Source organism: Priapulus caudatus, unplaced genomic scaffold (genome assembly GCF_000485595.1).
Source record: "Priapulus caudatus unplaced genomic scaffold, Priapulus_caudatus-5.0.1 Scaffold312, whole genome shotgun sequence".
NCBI classification, from domain to species: domain Eukaryota; kingdom Metazoa; phylum Priapulida; class Priapulimorpha; order Priapulimorphida; family Priapulidae; genus Priapulus; species Priapulus caudatus.
This window is the reverse complement of record NW_014577373.1, coordinates 177106-195940: the sequence shown is the minus strand read 5'-3', so window position 1 is coordinate 195940 and position 18835 is coordinate 177106. Positions and strand designations below refer to the sequence as shown.

At 43.6% G+C, this 18835-nt stretch overlaps 1 protein-coding gene across 2 annotated transcripts in view; it reads right to left on the bottom strand.

The window, feature by feature from the left end:
* The window catches only part of LOC106808898 (DNA replication licensing factor mcm7-like), a 35756-nt gene that overhangs the window by 10988 nt on the left and 5933 nt on the right, over positions 1-18835 (bottom strand). The window contains exons 2-8 of one of the 2 annotated variants that reach the window (XM_014811805.1): positions 12371-12462; positions 11900-12064; positions 11245-11372; positions 9857-10037; positions 9004-9141; positions 8576-8758; positions 7410-7491 (exon numbers count right to left, since the gene is read on the bottom strand). In XM_014811805.1, coding sequence (XP_014667291.1) covers positions 7410-7491; positions 8576-8758; positions 9004-9141; positions 9857-10037; positions 11245-11372; positions 11900-12064; positions 12371-12462 — 969 coding nt within the window. The remainder of the gene's footprint in view (positions 1-7409; positions 7492-8575; positions 8759-9003; positions 9142-9856; positions 10038-11244; positions 11373-11899; positions 12065-12370; positions 12463-18835) is intronic. The other variant, XM_014811806.1, reaches the window with a different exon arrangement.

Below are 18835 nucleotides of genomic sequence, written 5' to 3'. Positions count from 1 at the left end.
GAGGCGGCCGCCTCGCTCAAATCTCAGCCACCACGCAGAAATTTATCCAAACACAGCGCCTCGCTGACAAAAATCAATGTTCTTCCATCAATAAACTACACTTTATTGACAGCGTTCGAAATTAGTGCCGACCCGAAGGCCCGAGGCCACCAAGTTATTGCTTCGGCCACCATCTCTACGAAACTGCCGGTCCTCCCGATCGGTACTTTTTCCCCTCATATTACGCTGAAATACTACGGTTATCGCAACAGCAGTTTAGACATAATTGTAAACGGGAGCGCATTCTAATACGCTCCGTTCTGAACGTAGACGGGGTATTCAAAACATCTAGAGCCGAGGGCATGAACTCCCTCAACGCATGATTCGCCACACGTACAAAACCTTGTGACAGTCTAAGAAATCGATTGCGGTGGCATGTACTATAGCCCACTGTTTTTATGCCTGCATAACAATAAGTTCATATGTCGCAGGGGTTATCGTGGGGAATGAGGGCACGACCAGTGACACCTGACACGCACGTAATCAAAGCTGTTAACTGAATTCGTCACTTTTCTTTACGTAGAACGTGGACTACTTTTATTCAGTTAGATATCTAGAAGCAATGTAAACTGTATATACTTCAAGATTCTAGGTACTTGTAACTTTTCGGATGTGCGGCAGCATTGCTCTATGCATGGGGGTACCGAGGACTGGGGAGGAGAAAAACAAAAGTAAAATCTTTCCCAGAAGCTAGTTTGTCCCTTTTGAAAACTTGAAAAAGTGATTCAAGAGTCTCATATATGTTCAGAATGGTTTAGAATGCACCAAATTGCACCATTTTTGAAAAAGTTTTCGGGGGGAGCATGCAGACATGCCAACCTGTGATTCATGGAAATCGTAAGGCATCACTTACTTTATATAGAGGCGGCCGCCTCGCTCAAATCTCAGCCACCACCAGGGTGAAAAACTGATAATTGGAGGCACTGGTCCAGCAGGACCAGTGCATCTGAGGAAGCACTGGTCCTGGTCAGTAGGCACTGGTCCAGGAGTTCTGTCGTAGCAAAGTGAATGACTCGGATGTGGGGACGTTTTATAGGGGGGGATGGTGCAATTTGGTGATGTGCATTCTAAGGTATTCTTAATAATAAATGGAATACGATATATAATAGGGCATTTAAACAACAACAATATATAACATAATAATAATAATAGTTTTAACTTTATTTACATCCAGTGTCATCAAACAATAAACAACAAACAGTTCAACTATTAATCTAACATTTTCAATTGCTGCAAAACATCTTCTGTCATTTCATATTCGAAATCCTCGTCTTCAAACCCTTCACCCTCGGATTCTGCTTCATCATTCTGTTGCTCATTGCGCCCAAATTCCACCACACCTTCATCTTCAACTTCTACTTCAGACTGGGCTGACTCCTCTGGCAATAAGCTGTCTAGTCGGGCACGTTTGGGTGTTCTTCCTTCCTGAAAATTGGGCCTTCTTGTAGTCTTAACTGCCCCCATCCAGTCCTGGATGGCAGGCACAGGATTAAATTCCTTCACACCAGGGCTGGTCATCTGTATAGTTAGCAGCTGGTCCAGACTAGATGTAGACAACCTGGAGCGGTGGTCTGTCTTTATCAGTTTCATATTGCTAAAACCCCTCTCGTTTTCCGAGCTGCTGGCAGGAAGGGTCTGGATTAGATCAATGAGAGCCATGATATTCTCATGACTCTCTGTATATGCTGCACTCACTTCTGGCCAGGTAAGTCTTTTCACTTCAGTTTTGTACCTTAAAAAAGAAGAATTGTTTAATAAAGCATTTGATTATGATTTATGTTTATGCTTTTATAGTTTGTGGAACTTATTAACACAGATTTGTTGTGATTTTTTTTTCAGTACCTGTTGTAAAGATGTGTTTTCAGCATGGTCCACTCTGTAAGTGCATCATCCATGCTGATGCCTGCTTCTTCCAAGACACCTGCATAGTGCAGACACAGATGACTTACATCTTCAACTCCAAAGTCTAAAAGGGAGAAATATTATATGAAATTAAAGCTCATAAATAGCAAGTAATACTATTATATTTAAACACTTAACAGGTTCAGCAGCTTTGTAAACGTCATAATAACAAATGGTATTACAAAAGCTTGCTTGTGTCAAACAAAAATTGTTCTATTAATGTAATTATATGAGCTTATGTATATAGAATATTTACCTTCTATTTCTGGCTGGCTGTACAAAGGCCAGTGGTGGAAATTGGCTATCTCCGTTGCTTTTATTAATGCCCCATTGACGTCAAACATTCTTTTGTCAAGCTCCACCAGGAGGTTGGTAATTAGCGAAGATCTGGTTCTCGCAGAATGCATTGGCCCATGGAAAACCACGCCACCATATGTGTTGTTCTCAGTAACTTCTTTGCAGAAATTGGCCAGTGAAGCTCCATTCCTAATTAAAGAAACCAAATAGAAATCATTTGTTACTTCCAGTTTGTTTTCAAGCTATATGTCGTGATTTATTTATTAAATAACCTGTTTGCATATAGAATTTGTTCTTACCAAGTATAAGAGAAAAACTATAGTGGACTTACTTTTCAACATAAGTTGACAGGACAGATTTTGCCATGTTGAGCTTTTCCCTCACATCTGCTAAGGTGGTTTTGTTGCTTTGGCGAGTAGTGGATAACGCAGCTAACGGCTTGAGGACATCTTTCAATAGGTGGATGCAAGCAAATACATCAGTCCTTTTCAAAAGTTTCAGATACCCTCTAGCTTTGTTCTTGCTTTCATTCTGGTAAAAGAAATGCAATACAATAAGATATATAGATTAATCATTACTTAATCTTAGTTTAACATTATACATTATATTTCAATTATTAGAAATATATTCATTTGCAATATTTTGGATATGCACAGTATTATGTCTATAATTATATATATATATTTACTAAAATAAAATTATAAAAACATTTTCTATTCATAACTTACATTTGTCTTCTGAGTAACACAGTCCTCCATTTGGGCTCTGATTGCCTGGAATCCTTTCAGGAAAGAATCCACTGCAAGCAGAAGGTGCGCAACCCATCGTGTGCCACCAACTCGAGTAGGCATAACAACTGGTTTTTGGAGGCTAATGAAAGAATTTCTTAAGTTCTCCCTCTGTTTGGGCGAATTTCTGTAGAAGTAATATACTCCCATCAAAAGAAGAATGGTCAGTTTGAAGATGTGCATTTCCTTGATAGCATCCTTGTATACTAGCTCCAGGCGATGAGCTAAACAGTGGACTACTGTCACACGAGGCTGCAGTTGCTTTAAAAGAGCAGCTACTCCACCTTTTCTGCCTACCATGACTGCAGCCCCATCACACCCAAAACCAATCAGCTTCCTCTTCAATTCGGTCTCAGTCAGGCCAACCTCGGAAAGCCCACTCATAATCGCGTTGAACAGACCAGTGGCATCAGGGCTCTTCGGAGAAACAATACCCGCAAATTCAGTTCGAAGCACTCCACTGTCCACAAACCGTACAAATATTATTTCCTGCTCTGTCTTAGAGCTGTCCGTAGAGCCATCCGATGTAACACTCACGAAACGTGTAGTGTCAACAGCCTTAATTAGATCAGATCTTGAAACTCCAGCAATAAACTTGGTGAATGTCCGGCATGTAGCAGAGTTTCTATAGGTCTTGCCCACATCTAACCCCTTCATTTCATCTAGCTCACATAGCCACTGATAATCCCTAAAGGATCTCCTGTGCTTTGATAGTGCATGAGCGTTCCTGAAAAGTATTTCCAGCTTACTCATTGTCGCCTTGTGCAGCGAACGTATGGCTAGAGCAGCAGGTGCAGACTCAGGTGCAGCTTTCCTTGCAGATAATTTAACTGCAAATTGATGACACGCTGACTTCTCGTGCAAAGCTATGCTTTCAGACTTGTAACTCGTACAACCTTGCAAAAACACCCTTGACTGTAGAACTCCGCGCTGCACTAGAGTCTCTTCATTTGTCTTACACAGACTGCATAGCATTCCCTTTTCACCATCCACAAGCCAAGGGTGGCCAATTGTCCATTTCTTCAAAAAATTTCCTCTCTTTGTACTGTCATAAACTTTAGAATACTGACTTTGTGAGCTACTACTAGTACTACTAGTACTAACATTAGATGCATCAGATTTACAGTTTTTTGCCTTTTCAGGTTTTGAAACTCCACTAATAAACTGCCACATCCTTGTGGCTTGTGCATTTACTACAGTGATGGGTGTTGAATTTTTAACCCCTCCCTGACCAATAAATATCGACCGACACATGCACACCGCGTAGCAGAAGCTTCGATTTCGATTTCGATTTTGATAGTGATGTTCATTGTTGGATGGTACTGCCGTGACGCGCGCGCGCGCACACAGAAAGAGATCGATATACGCGTGCCGCGCAGAAAGAGAGACACGTATACGTACGTACGTATAGCCGCGAAATTAGCGGTATCCCCGATATCCGCGGGATAGTAGATTCTTGTGTAGGATACCAGATTTCAATGCTTGCATGCATGGTATCCCGCCGGAATAGTAAAAAAAAATCGTCAAAATCTGAGGGGACGCAGGCCACTCTAGTGTTATAGCATTTTATACAGCAGGCATAGCAAATTTGCAAGCGCCAGCATAAATGTGGTGTATTACATTGTATCACGCGAATCAGACAATGCGTCTAGATAATACGCCTGTCTGCAGTGTACTGTGGAGGCATATGTAAAATGAACGCGAGCGATGAGAGTTTCGAAGGCAAACAATTGTCATATGATGAAATTTGACTATTTTAGTCTATATTTGATGAAATTTACCATTCATTTCATTAGAATAATGTAGAAGGTTAGTAGAGAATAACAAAATAATCAGTTTGGTAAATTTTTTATTTCCTGTTCGGCGATTATCTAGTCGACCCGCCGGACCAGCTGACACGAGCAAGCAGTCGCCCGGTCGATTTTCTAATCGCCACTGGCGACTGGGCGACCGCTAGTTTCTCACGCTGGCCACCACGCAGAAATTTATCCAAACACAGCGCCTCGCTGACAAAAATCAATGTTCTTCCATCAATAAACTACACTTTATTGACAGCGTTCGAAATTAGTGCCGACCCGAAAGCCCGAGGCCACCAAGTTATTGCTTCGGCCACCATCTCTACGAAACTGCCGGTCCTCCCGATCGGTACTTTTTCCCCTCATATTACGCTGAAATACTACGGTTATCGCAACAGCAGTTTAGACATAATTGTAAACGGGAGCGCATTCTAATACGCTCCGTTCTGAACGTAGACGGGGTATTCAAAACATCTAGAGCCGAGGGCATGAACTCCCTCAACGCATGATTCGCCACACGAACAAAACCTTGTGACAGTCTAAGAAATCGATTGCGGTGGCATGTACTATAGCCCACTGTTTTTATGCCCGCATAACAATAAGTTCATATGTCGCAGGGGTTATCGTGGGGAATGAGGGCACGACCAGTGACACCTGACACGCACGTAATCAAAGCTGTTAACTGAATTCGTCACTTTTCTTTACGTAGAACGTGGACTACTTTTATTCAGTTAGATATCTAGAAGCAATGTAAACTGTATATACTTCAAGATTCTAGGTACTTGTAACTTTTCGGATGTGCGGCAGCATTGCTCTATGCATGGGGGTACCGAGGACTGGGGAGGAGAAAAACAAAAGTAAAATCTTTCCCAGAAGCTAGTTTGTCCATTTTGAAAACTTGAAAAAGTGATTCAAGAGTCTCATATATGTTCAGAATAGTTTAGAATGCACCAAATTGCACCATTTTTGAAAAAGTTTTCCGGGGGAGCATGCAGACATGCCAACCTGTGATTCATGGAAATCGTAAGGCATCACTTACTTTATAAGAATTAATGAATTTATTAATGACGGAATAAAATCTAAAATGACTTATATAAAAAAATTGGAAAAAAATTGAAAAATTTCAATGACAACAAAAAAACTGAGTGATTGGACTGTTTTCAATGAGAAGGCAGAAATAAGTTGTATGTTATGCACGCAATGAATGATGGGACTAACTCTAGATCACGCGAGAACAACGTGAACGCGTGATCCAATATGGCTGCGCCCACAATCGCCAGATATTTCTTGGCTCACAATGTAAACAAGTGCCGCAGAGCGACAGGGCTCATCTGGTGTCTGGTGTTCTGCTGATACTTTCATTTGTGCATAGCAAGACGTCTTATACATAAGTCTTCTTTATTCTTGTGTGACATTCGTAGCCAATTCGAACAAATATATCAGCTACACTTTCGCACCCACCTAATCTCTATGGGCTAATTCTAATAACAAGAACAATAATGAATGAGGAAGGAATGACATTGACGTTGACATAAAAGATTTCAACATATGAGCATGGATCTCCAAGTTTAATTAGAGAGGGCGGGGGGGGGTCCTTCTCTCCCACCTCCCTCCCCACTGCGTCCCACCTCCCTCCCTCCTGCCTCTCACCTCCCTCCCCCTGCCTCCCACTTCGCTCCCCTTGCCTCTCACTTCCACCCCTTACCTCCCATATCCCTCCCCCTGCCTTCGACCTCCCTCCCTCTGCCTCCCACCTCCTTGCACACCATCTCGCACGACCTAATTGTACCCCGTTTCCCGCTCGCATACACACCGTATCACCGTTTTCCTGTCCCCGTCTCAATTTACTACTCTCTCTCTCTTAATTATATAAATAAAATAAAAAAACCGCGATGCCTTTTACTGCCCCCTCAATAATACTTCGTTCCTATGCCCCTGAGTGTAACAGCCATAGAAATAATAATATACAGTGTCTCCAATATTTCTATAGTAACAGATTATGTTCGCATAACTGGTAAATGAATACGCACGGCCATAGCTACATGATATATGTTAAGATTCAAGATGAAAAGTAAATATATAATATATGGTACTAGTTACCCAACTGTTGACGCACACACAGACGGACGGACGGACGGCCGGACGCACGCTCATGCGATTCTACAAGCTGCATCTGACTATGTCAGATGAGCTAAAAGCATCCATTTTCACAAGTCGTAAAAAATCTCTTTTTTTTTAACGTGAAAAAGTTTTTCAGTTTGATCGTACATTCGTAAAACATCTTGGAATTAGTAAGGAATACGAAAATATCGTAAGGGTTGGCAAGTCTGGAGCATGCCCCCGGACCCCCCTAGCGTCGCGATCACCTTCGGTGCTCGCATTACTCGCTTCTCGGATTGCGCAACCACCAAAAACAATTTTGCCGCCTCGCTGACATTTTTGGCCAGGTGAAACACTGTCATGGTATAGAAAAAATTCTATCCCGCAATCTCTATGCTTGCTCCTATTTACATACTAGCATCAGCTACTTCTATTACGGCTTGCAAGCTAAAGGTACCCATTTTATACTACAGATATATTTATATACCTGCTACTTGTTTGATCTCTTCTTCAGTGAGCTCCTCCGCTCCTAGCTCATCATTCTCTGTCTTGTTCATCTTCACTATTCGCTAAAATGACATACAATTTAAAAACAATGCTTAAATTCGCATAACTGTTATTTGTGTAGTCTTCCATTTATTGAAAACTGGAGTTCTTTTTTTTTGCTATACACATGGTCGTTGTAAAGTAATTAGCCACTCTGTGATGGACAACTGTAGGTCTTGTAGATATTTCAAATAGACAAGTGCATTTTGAAATTGGGGAAAAGCTGCTTCATGCGAATGGCTGACTCCGGCCTCGTAACCCTATCATGACTCTCTGACATGGTTCGAATTATGCAAGAACTTTGCATGAATGTGGTAGTGGGAGATGACACCAGGGGGCCGTTGTCAGAAACATCGTAAAGTTAATGCTAATGTTAATGCTAAGATCACACTTACGACTAATGTTAATGTTACGAGAGGAGCGCTGACAGAAACACATCGCAGCTATTAGAAAACTTACGATAACACGAACTTCATCACAAGGCTGCTCATTGGAAGAGAATCAATCACAAAATTCAAATTCATACACATTTATATTGTACATCACAGTAATTTATGCATATTATGATGGCTAACCACATATAAATAATATTTGATGAAAAACGACGTGGTCATGAATATATTCTGCACAACAAGACAAATTCTCACACTGTAACACGAGACGCGAGAGTCGTGGCAAACATTTAAAACAAGAGAACCAATGCCATACGCCATTTGTAAATGTTTTGTTTTGTTTTATGATCGGTAGATAATTAATGATTTTGACGTTTTTCAAGAAAAACACACATTTTATTCAAAATATAATATCACTATAATTGTAATTCGTAGTGTAAATGTGCTATTTTCATCTTAATATTAAAGTTACGAGAGGGTCTGGGCTCTCGTAACGTTAAGACTAAAGAGGATATTTTCGAGGATTTTTCGTTCTCGTAACATTACGATGTTTCTGTCAACGGTTTACGAGTGGAAGTTAATGTTAAGACTAATGTTAAGACTAATTTTGTTTCTGACAACGGGCCCCAGGCCCTCAGACCTGACCTACACGCTAGATGACTCCGAGTTTTCTTGTCTAAGCGTTAGCTAGCCGTAGAGTCATGAGAACACTCACGTGAGCTTCTAGGAACGTCTCGGACAACAATCCTTGCTGCATCTGCTTGAATCCAACTTTCATCATCGGCAGAAACACTCCCGTTATGCTGATGTGGTCACCAGGGGATGCCATGCGTGTACACTCGCCCTTCAGGAAGACGGTCATTGAGCGCGGAATGCTCCCGACCGGAACCTGGTCATTCTAAAATGGAAAAAAAATTGAACTCTGAAACCTGAGATTTCGAACTCAGAATAAAAGTTGGCAGTGACTTTTTATCACACAGATGCTTTAGTCACAGATGTGTAATTTCCACGATTTTCATATTCAAATCTATAAAAAAATCTCAAACAAATTTGTAATGTTCCGAATTCTACTCCATTCAACATATCTCGCCATTGTTACTTAGCAATATAGTTTTCTCTACGTTATTTCCTGTGGCTACTTACGTGCTCCTGGATTTTGAGTTCTTGAAACTTGACGAACTTGCTGCCTCTAGTTTGTAGGTAAAGCCTTCCACCAGATTTGTTGACAGTGCAGTCTTCACTGGGGCACATGATGAGAGGCATGAAAGTGGGTGCAGAAATCTACACGAATACAAATTCCACAGTTGTAGTGAATAAGACGAATCACCAGCACATGCCAGTTCAGCATCACTAAGACAGAGTTCCTACAAAGTGTGAAGGTGTGGTAATGCGGTTGGGCACAAGTGTGGAGGTGGAGTAGTGTATAAGAGCAGATGTGGCGGTTTGTGGTCTACAGGTGTGGATGGAAGTAGTGATCTACAGGTGTGGAGGTAGTAGTCTGTTGTGCAGACATGGTGGTGTAGTGTGATGGACTGATGGTAGTGTGGAGGTGTGGATATGGTGGCTGTGAATGTGTGGTGGTTTGTGGTATGGATGTGGTGGTTTTCATGCCTGCAGGAAATCCTTCCAAAAAGAACAAGAAGCATATCCCAATGCATCATATGACATACGAACTAAACCTGTGTTAGAAGTCACCTCTTTAGAACGTGTATCTGCCTATAATGAACACATTTGGCATTCCCTTGAGTTGCAATTATACAGTGATACTTCTACAGAACTGACACCCATCTATAAAGAACACAATTGACATTGCCTTTCCTCGGCAGTTATACTATACAGTGATACGACCTCTATAGCTCAGACAACTGTCCATACGAACACTTTGGTCATTTCCCTTCAATGGCCCTTACACCAAGGTTAGAAAACGGGCACATTGCGAACGAACGACAGCCGTTTCACGCGTAACCGAGCGAGGCGGCGGCAGGGCTCTACTCACGGGCTGGTACGTCTCGGCGCCGCACTGATCGCACGTGTACGTCGCCACCTGCATCATCGGCTTCACCTCCGTGCAGCGCGTCACGATGCCCTTGACGCAGACGAGCTGGCCGATGTGCTCGGCCTTCACGTCGCGGATGGCCATGTGTTTCTCGCGGCCCTGCGCCTTGAACGACACCTCGCTGCGAACAGGAACGCGACACGAACTTTACAAACCGCGCTCGAGCTACACGAAGCCGAGTCTAAACGTCGTGTGATGTGAATGCGAGTGTGTTGTCATTGTAAACATTGTATGAATGTGAAGGTGAGTGTGAATGTACTGTCATTAAATGTGAGTGAGTGTGAATGCGCTGTTATTGTGAATGTTGTGTGAATGTAAGGGTGAGTGTGGATGTGGTGTCATTGTGAATATTATATGAATGTAAGGATAAGTGTGAATGTGCTTTCATTGTGAATGTTATATGAATGTAAGGGTGAGTGTGGATGTGGTGTCATTGTGAATATTATATGAATGTAAGGATAAGTGTGAATGTGGTGTCATTGTGAATATTATATGAATGTAAGGGTGAGTCTCAGGGTTCTCCCCAGGATGAAATTCAAACAGGGGGGAGTGGGAGGGGGGTGGAAAAACTAGCGGGGTCTGGGGGGTGTTTTTTTACCGTACCACTAATTAATGCGTAAAATCGCCACCACACCATAGACGGTATTTGGGGTTCTTGTATATATAAGATAGCCGAGTCGGTGTACAGTTAGTGTTGTGTGTGGGCCAGGTTAGCTGTTTGTACTTGTGTATTGTCTGCAGTGCATGCGTGGCACGGTAAAAATATACGCGCTGGTTTTCCTGGCCGAATTGGAATTCTTGACGATCGATTCTCGCGCTGGCAAACTTTTATTGTGGTGGAATTTAAACGGGGCGGAGGTAATTCAAACGGGGCGCAACGATTCAAACGGGGGGGGAGTTTTTCCAAACGGGGCGGGCGCGCCCCGTTTGCGCAACGTGGGGAGAACCCTGAGTCTGAATGTAAGTGCGAGTGTGAATATTGTATGAATGTAAGGATAAGTGTGAATGTGGTGTGATTGTGAATATTGTGTGTATGTGAAGGCGGGTGTAAATGTGGCAAACACGTGCAGCGAATGTTCATTTGAATTCAGCCACTTTTGTCACATTAGTACTTCAATTTTTCTTAATTCGATCCAAATAGTTGCTAAAAGTCTGGTAAATAAGTTGAGTAATCCACTCTTGATCCAGAAATAAAGTGGCAATGAATGCATAGACTATTGATGAATTCGACACCCTACGTGGGTCACAACTAACAAACAAAGTAGTTATTCTTAGTTTGTGTCGAAGCAAGGTCGATGCATTCATAATGAAATCTCGGGTTAACCTACAATCTGCGTATGAGCTCGGCCGGGAAGCGGTTCCTGGGATCTCGCACTTCTCCGTCGTGGTTTCGTATTCTTGTCTCCATTAGCAGACGATGCTCGATATATACGTCCAATGCGTCTTTGGCTACAATCTGTAGAGGGCGAGCGAGGAAAGGAATGCGCATGTCAGGTTAGTAAGAGCAATTCAACAACAGCCTTACGACTGAGCATACGAACTTTAGCCAAACGCTTGAGTTGTGAAAATAATAAAAGATCATGCGAATCTTTCTCGACAAATACAATAAGCAACATGAATGTATTGATGATTCAAATCTAATCCTTCACATCCAACTTTTTTTTTATAAAAACGTTTTTCATGTATTTGTTTTACAAAAATAGGAGTATATAGTTTTTTTTATAAAACATGTGTGACAATTTATTTGTCGAGAAAGAATCGGTAATCGGTAAAATATTAACATAATTGACTACCTTCACTATCATAATAATCATCATCAGCAGAAATCACTACTGAGCACTAAGAATTTTAAACCAGCCAAGACATCTGTCGTACCGATCGAGATTAATCTAGTCACATGACCATCTTCATTTATAGAGTAACAAAGAGAAGATAAAAACTTGTCACGTGTCACTGCACAGCAATCTTGACACTCGCACGTACCTCGTGCTCTTTGAACTCTGGCAGCAGCTCGTGGATGGAGTCGCCAAACAGCGACACGTAGCGTCTCGTGTTCTCCACCACGGCGGCGGCAAGATCCGGCTCAACGTCAGCAACATCATCTAGATCTACGGTGATCCCTACCTGCTCTCTGTGAGCGACCTTCACCTAAAACACGAGTAATACCAACACGTGGTAAACAATGCTCCTACGGTACATGTTTTTGTAGGGTGTACTGCTATTGCCAGTGGGTAGACTAGGAATATGTTTTGGTTTTAAAATTTTATACGTGAATGGAAATGATAACTATAGCATCGTGCTTTAACCGTATACCACGAGCGCTGTGCATTCAAGCACTGTCACCGCTTCTGGTATGATTATTTGAAGGTGAATGCAAGATGGGAACCAGTGATGTATTAGTCATTGATTATTTAAAACTTGTTTGCTATCATTTCATTCGTATGCTAAACTTACCAACTGGGATGCATATTTGAAGTCCTTTGAAGTATCTCCTTTATCAGAGCCAGTGTCTGTGTAGAAGTCTCTCAAAAATGATTTGATTTTGTCTGGAAATTGGAGACAGGAGAAACCCTATTAATTATTGAGTGTAAATCCACTTTAAGGAAAAACTGTACACTATATGCAAATAATGTGCCTAGATTTATATTGCATGCACACATACAAATCATGAGAAAGTAAGAAAGCAAACTAACTGAAATTATAGAAATTTCCGGTTACCCGACCAGCCCCAGAAATGCCCGATGACCCGACTGTATTTTAGTGCATTCTCGACAGTAAGTTTCAAGCTGACACTTCATAGAGTAAGTGATTACGTACCAGAGGTAACCTGACCAGTATAGAAAGGGCCACTCACCCAACCGATCCAGACATTTAAATACAACAACAGCATTAGACCTGTATTAGTTTTCTCGTGGTGTAAGATAACAGACTGGTCCTCGGTCCGAGGGACGAGGAGACTTCGAATGGGTGTATATAGACTATGAGGTGAATGGAACTTGTCTGAAGAAATGCTTTTAAGTGTAAATTTGCAGGACAAGTGGGAAACCGTCCGTCAAGGCATTATTGAACTTTTGGGCGAGTTTATGACCCAAACTCAGCATGTCTGACACCCAATAGTGCTACCTACTGTTTTTGACTGTTTTTTAAACCTACTAGAGTCAACTATAAAGGGTTCCGTGACTTGCAGTAAAAATTAACGGGTAACTTTTTTTTGGAAACCCATAAATCAATGCCCACAAAGTCCTCCATTGCTGTTGACTGTTCCCTACTGCCCTCTCGTGGCCATGTGATGCATATGCAATGCCCCCCCCCCACCTCTGCTAGCTGCCATTCGCTGCGCACATCTGTGTGTCGCTGGGCGCGCATTGCTAACATCTGACGGCGGCTGCATAATGTCGTCATAGCCAGCGCGGTATATACAACCAAGATATGATAAAACGCACGTGAACGCACATTCTTCCCGTTGTGTTCGATGCATTCTCTACATGAATAAATATATATCTATATTTAGGGTTAGGGTTAGGGTCAGGGTATTAGGCAGGAATATCTGGACACTCAGTCTTGCACATACAAACAGACATGCATATGCAGACACACACACACAACACACACACACACACACACACACACATACGCAGACATATAACAGGGGTCGAATTAGCCGCTAGCCCGAGACTAGTAATTGGTTGGAAGGGCTAGTTAAAGGCCAGGGTGGCTTGCCCGTCGAGCAAGTAAACAATTCCAGACCAGATTTCGTAATTCCGCCCGTTTTCGAATATATATCAGTGTATAATTAATGGGAATTTAATTGCGGTTTGTGAACTATTGCCGTCGTAAGGAATTGTTTGCGGGCAGACCAAAACATGGCCGTTCCAATCTGGAAATCGCGCAAAGTAGCACGAAATCGTTCATAACTCCAACGGTAAATGTCTCGCGTAACTATCCATTTTCCAAGTCCAGATTTTAGTCAGTGCCGTTCTCATGGCGATGTAGATGAGAACCAATCATACTGCGTGAAACATTATGAATGCCTATGTCAGCCAATCACACGAGGTCTTATTTCAATGCTAGGCTTGTTGTGTACAAAGTACAAAGTAGCGCAATTTACGAAGCACGTGGCAGTATGCAGGGATTGCCGGCTCGATCGCTGCCGCCGGTGAAGCGCTTGTCGGCCCGCCGATCAGCGAGGCTACACGGCGGCTTACTCGACCGCCGGTGGCTGCCGCCCAGTGACAAGTGGTGATTTGACAGGTTATCCATACGCGTGCGCATTGCGTGGTGGTATTGCCGTATGTAAACTTCCTGTGACCTTCACCTCTCAGGCGTGCTCACCATCTGATCATGGCACAAAATAACCCAAACGCGGGAAAAATCTTCAACTTTTTCACTAACTACAAACCGCCACCACCAAAAAAAATCAAAACTGTGACAGCAGAGCAGAAACTTGAACAGCAGAGGGAGTATGAGAAATCAAAACGTGTGGAGAAATAAAACAAGTGCCGCGGAGCGACAGCGCTCATCTAACGTCTACTGCGGTGACTCTGTGGTGGAGTGGTGGGATTCTAGTAAACCCTGTAAGTCCCAAATGTGTTCATATACACGCCGAAACAGTGGAAGCCAAAGGCACAGGGATGGTATCAGGAACCTTTTCAAAGGAATGTTCGTTGGGATCGTTATGAATGTTGCCACGAGATGGCGCGTATGTTTAAGTGTCTTAAGATTAAAGATTTGCGGAATGAAATTGTATGGACAGCTGGGGGGGGGGCAATTAACTTTGGCTGCCGAGGCAGGCCCGCGTGTCGTTAAGGCATGCCCAGTGCGAGGGGGTGGGGGCATGCCCCCAGAAAATTTTGAAATATTTAACAGGGTCGACTTTAACGGTGGCCGTCGGTGCCACATGGCCCACTGAAACGGCGTCGGGCCACCATGAACTGTCGCTGCTTGGTGGCGCCGCCTGGCCACATAAAAATTAAGGGCCGTGCTACGCGACCGGTTCCGGAACGAAGATCCGCCTAGGCTACGCGTCCAGACATCCATGCTCAACACAGAGCACTTGCGACACGTACACGCCATTGATTACGCAAGCGATATTACCCTGTGCTGAATGCAAGTGTCCATGTGTGTACGTGTGCGTGTGTCCATACTGCGTGTGTCGCCGCGTGCGCTGTGTGCGTGTGTACGCGCGCGCGTGTGTGTGTGTGTCGTGGCGTTGTGTGTCATGTGGCGTCGCGCGCGTGGTGTGTACGTGTGGTTTAACTGGAGAGCAGATTCTGAGAATGTCAATCGCAACAAGAAACAATGCTTTACTTTGCCTAATCAAAACAGTAAGTGCACCTGGCAATCCATTCGCTAACCCATCAGCTGTAGGTGTTCGTTGCGGCAATTCATTCTCCCGAGTCAACAAGTGACGTACACACAGAGTGTATGTATAGAGAGGGGTGTGTATGAGATGATTACCGTGTAGCGCCAGGAAGGGGTGTAGGGTGGGGAGAGGTGTAGGGATGATACACTGTAGAGGGACAGAAAGAGGGTGTAGGAAGGGAGCGGGTGAGGATGATACACTGTAGAGACGGGAGGGTGTAGGGGGAGGGGTTAGGAGAATACACTGTCAGAGCAGGGAGGGTGTTGTAGGGAAGGGGTTGTAGGGATGATACACTGTAGAGACAGGAGGGGTAGGGGAGGGTCTGTAGGATATACACTGTAAGACAGGGAGGGTATGTAAGGGATGATTACAACTGTAGAGACAGGCGGGTGCTAACTGGATGGATACACTGTAGGACAGTAATGGTGTAGGGGGAGGGGTGTAGGGATGATACACTGTAGATACACGAGAGGGTTTATGGGGGAGGGGTGTAGGATAGATAACACTGTGTAGAGAACAGAGAGGGTGTAGCGGGGGAGGGTGTAGGGTGATACACTGTAAGAGACAGGGTAGGGTGTAGGGTGGAGAGGTGTAGGATGATACACTGTAGAGACAGAGAGGGTGTTAGAGGTAGGGGTGTGGAATGATACCACTGTAGAGACAGAGAGGGTGTAGGGGGAGGGGTGCTAGGGATCATACACTGTTAGAGACAGATGAGGGTGTAGGGGGAGGGGTGTAGGGAGATACACTGATTAGCGGACATGGGAGGAAGTGTAGGGATGATACACTGCTAGAGACAGAGAGGGTGTAGTCACTGTCGGGGGAGGGGTGTAGGGATATACACTGTAGAACAGAGAGGGTGTAGGGGGGAAGGGTGTAGGGATGATACACTGTAGAGGACAGGGAGGGTGTAGGGGGGAGGGTGTAGGGATGATCACTGTAGAGACAGAGAGGGTAGGGGGAGGGTGTAGGATGATACACTGGAGAGACAACGAGAGGGTGTAGGGGGGTGTAGGGATGTGCAAAATAGACCAGCAGCGAGCCAGACTCTTGATGGATCTGACCCCATGTCAGAAATTGATTCTGATCATCAGAAGGTTCAGATGACAGTCACACTGACATGAATGATTGAAGGACAGTTTTGATTGACATCTTAATGACATGAGTTCTGCTACTTAATAAAGATACTGGCAGAGGATTTGTAAGCTTGTTTAATATTTGGAAACTTATTTAACTCAGTCAGGCGTTTTGTTCTTTCTTTGTTGTTGTCGTATTCTAGTTATGTTATTGCGATTATTTGCCAAAACACATTACCCATAGTTAGAATACAAATAAATTATTTAATAAAATGTAGCAACCGGGCCACCTGAAAATCCATTTGGCACCTGAATCTCATACTCAAGTGGCCCGGCCGGCCACCTGAAAAAAAGTTAAGGGCAAGCCCTGATTTAAGCCATTCTTCCTGCAATCTGCCGGCATACTGTGGGCCATATTCTAATGTCGATGACACTATCTCAACCCTAGACTTAACCCTACAAGTTAGGATTCAAAACAGTTTTCATAACTTTCGAGAGCATACACAGTTAGGTTACTATAGCAGTGCTGAATATAGAAACAAAAATGTGCGTGCCTGCGGACAACCCAGGCATCAAATCGGGTTAGTCCGCAACAATTTCTGGTTGTCCAAAAAAAATATCCCAAATCTCCTATTTCAATTTCATAATAATATGGTCAGAAAACACCAAAAAACAGTGGTGTAGCCAGGATTTTTAACAAGGGGCCAAAAACAACAAACTGCGCAAAATAGTGGATGACTTAATATTTTAATGGCTCCTCCGCCTCCCTCTCCACAGCCTACGGCCTGCCTCTACTTCTCTGCAATCTTTGTTTTGGGTGGCCATGCGAAAAGGCACCAATTTTTGTTCATTGTTCTCTGCTCCCAAGATATGTAATTGTTCAGTGGCGGATCTAGGATTCCAAGGAGGGGGTGAAAAACAAGCGGGGGGTATGGGGTTCTCCCCAAGAAAATTTTGAAAATGTAGATCGGCGGGAGATATATTTGCGGCACTTTTGAGTACATGTACAGCCTTCATTCTGACTACGACAATCTTCTTCTTTTTTTTACTTTTCGGATCAACAATCCCCACTGTTTTTTGCATGGCAAAGCCATCGGAAATCAAAATAATAATGGAATAAAAATACCAAAATGTAGGGGTGAACTTGCTGGTAAAAACCTGACATATACTAGTGTTGGAAAATAGCAGCTGGGTATGCGTCGCTTTCCCACACCATAGATTAATGGCGGGCACCAGGCTATAAGTGCTCTTGAGAACCCCTGAGAAAAACATAATATAAAGTGGCGTTTTTCGTCACATTTTCTTGGTTGTCCACCGGACAATGTCTCAGACTGGTTAGGTTGTCCGGCGCAAATTCTGGTTGTCCTCGGACAACCGGACAACGCTTATTTCGAGCACTGTATAGTAATAATACATGTATTTAAGAACAAGGGTAAGAATTGCCAATTTCTCACAATTTCACGTGTTTTTTGTATGCTTTGCAACCATACTTTTGGCTATTTGTGAGTCTGGAAACATTTTCTTGAAAGAGTTCATTTGCATGGTCTGCCGCCCTCAAGGCACATTTGTGTTCATTAAATAATCCGTAAATCTCACTTCTGCGTGAAGACAGACAATTCTCTATCTGCTCGCAAAGAATTAAGCTTGATATATTGGGTGTAGATTCCACTGCACCCGCATAGCACTTATGCTGTTGAGAGACTATATGGCTTTTGGCAAGTCACCCCTTCCTCCGTGCCCCACTTGAAAGTCTGTCTTGCATAACATGCAATAGCCATGATTAACACTGAGTTTCGACTTCACAAGTACAGGCCACATCTGTGTATATATTCGTTCCTGAATTTCTGTGGAAGTCGGGGTTTTTTGGATGGCAATGTGGATGCCATTCTCCCCACGTGTTAATCTGATTAGCAAACAACCTACGCGACACCTTGTAGACAGCGCCTGTCTGACTAGGCTGTTCCATTTACCGTAGACATGCCAGATACAAAATGCATATAGAAACACATTATAACACTGAGCGATGGTAGGGGGGGTGCAAAACTAAGGTAATGGCAGTGTTCATTTCCAAGAAACGACTCGCGCGGTGACGGCTATTAATAACTTGCTGCATCTCTGAGTACTGCACCAGCGCGTGGCCAGTGCCAGGCACCGGCTGAAAAAAATACAATGTGTCCAAGCGAACAATCAGTGCAAATTTTATACAGTGCAACTGAAATGCGGAATATAACCTTGCCGCTGCGGAATGCGGAGGTTAAGCCTAGAAATCGTAATGATTCCGCAGAATGCGGAATGGTTGGAGACCCTGCATGTGCAGGGTTCTCCCCAGGATGAAATTGAAACAGGGGCAGGGGGAGGGGAGGGGAGGGGAAAACTAGGGGGTCCGGGGCTTGGTCGAATCACTGGCAGCAAGAACAAGTCCGCACCCCTGCAGCTACAACACACACGCATCTATTGACTATATATATAACAACGTTATAT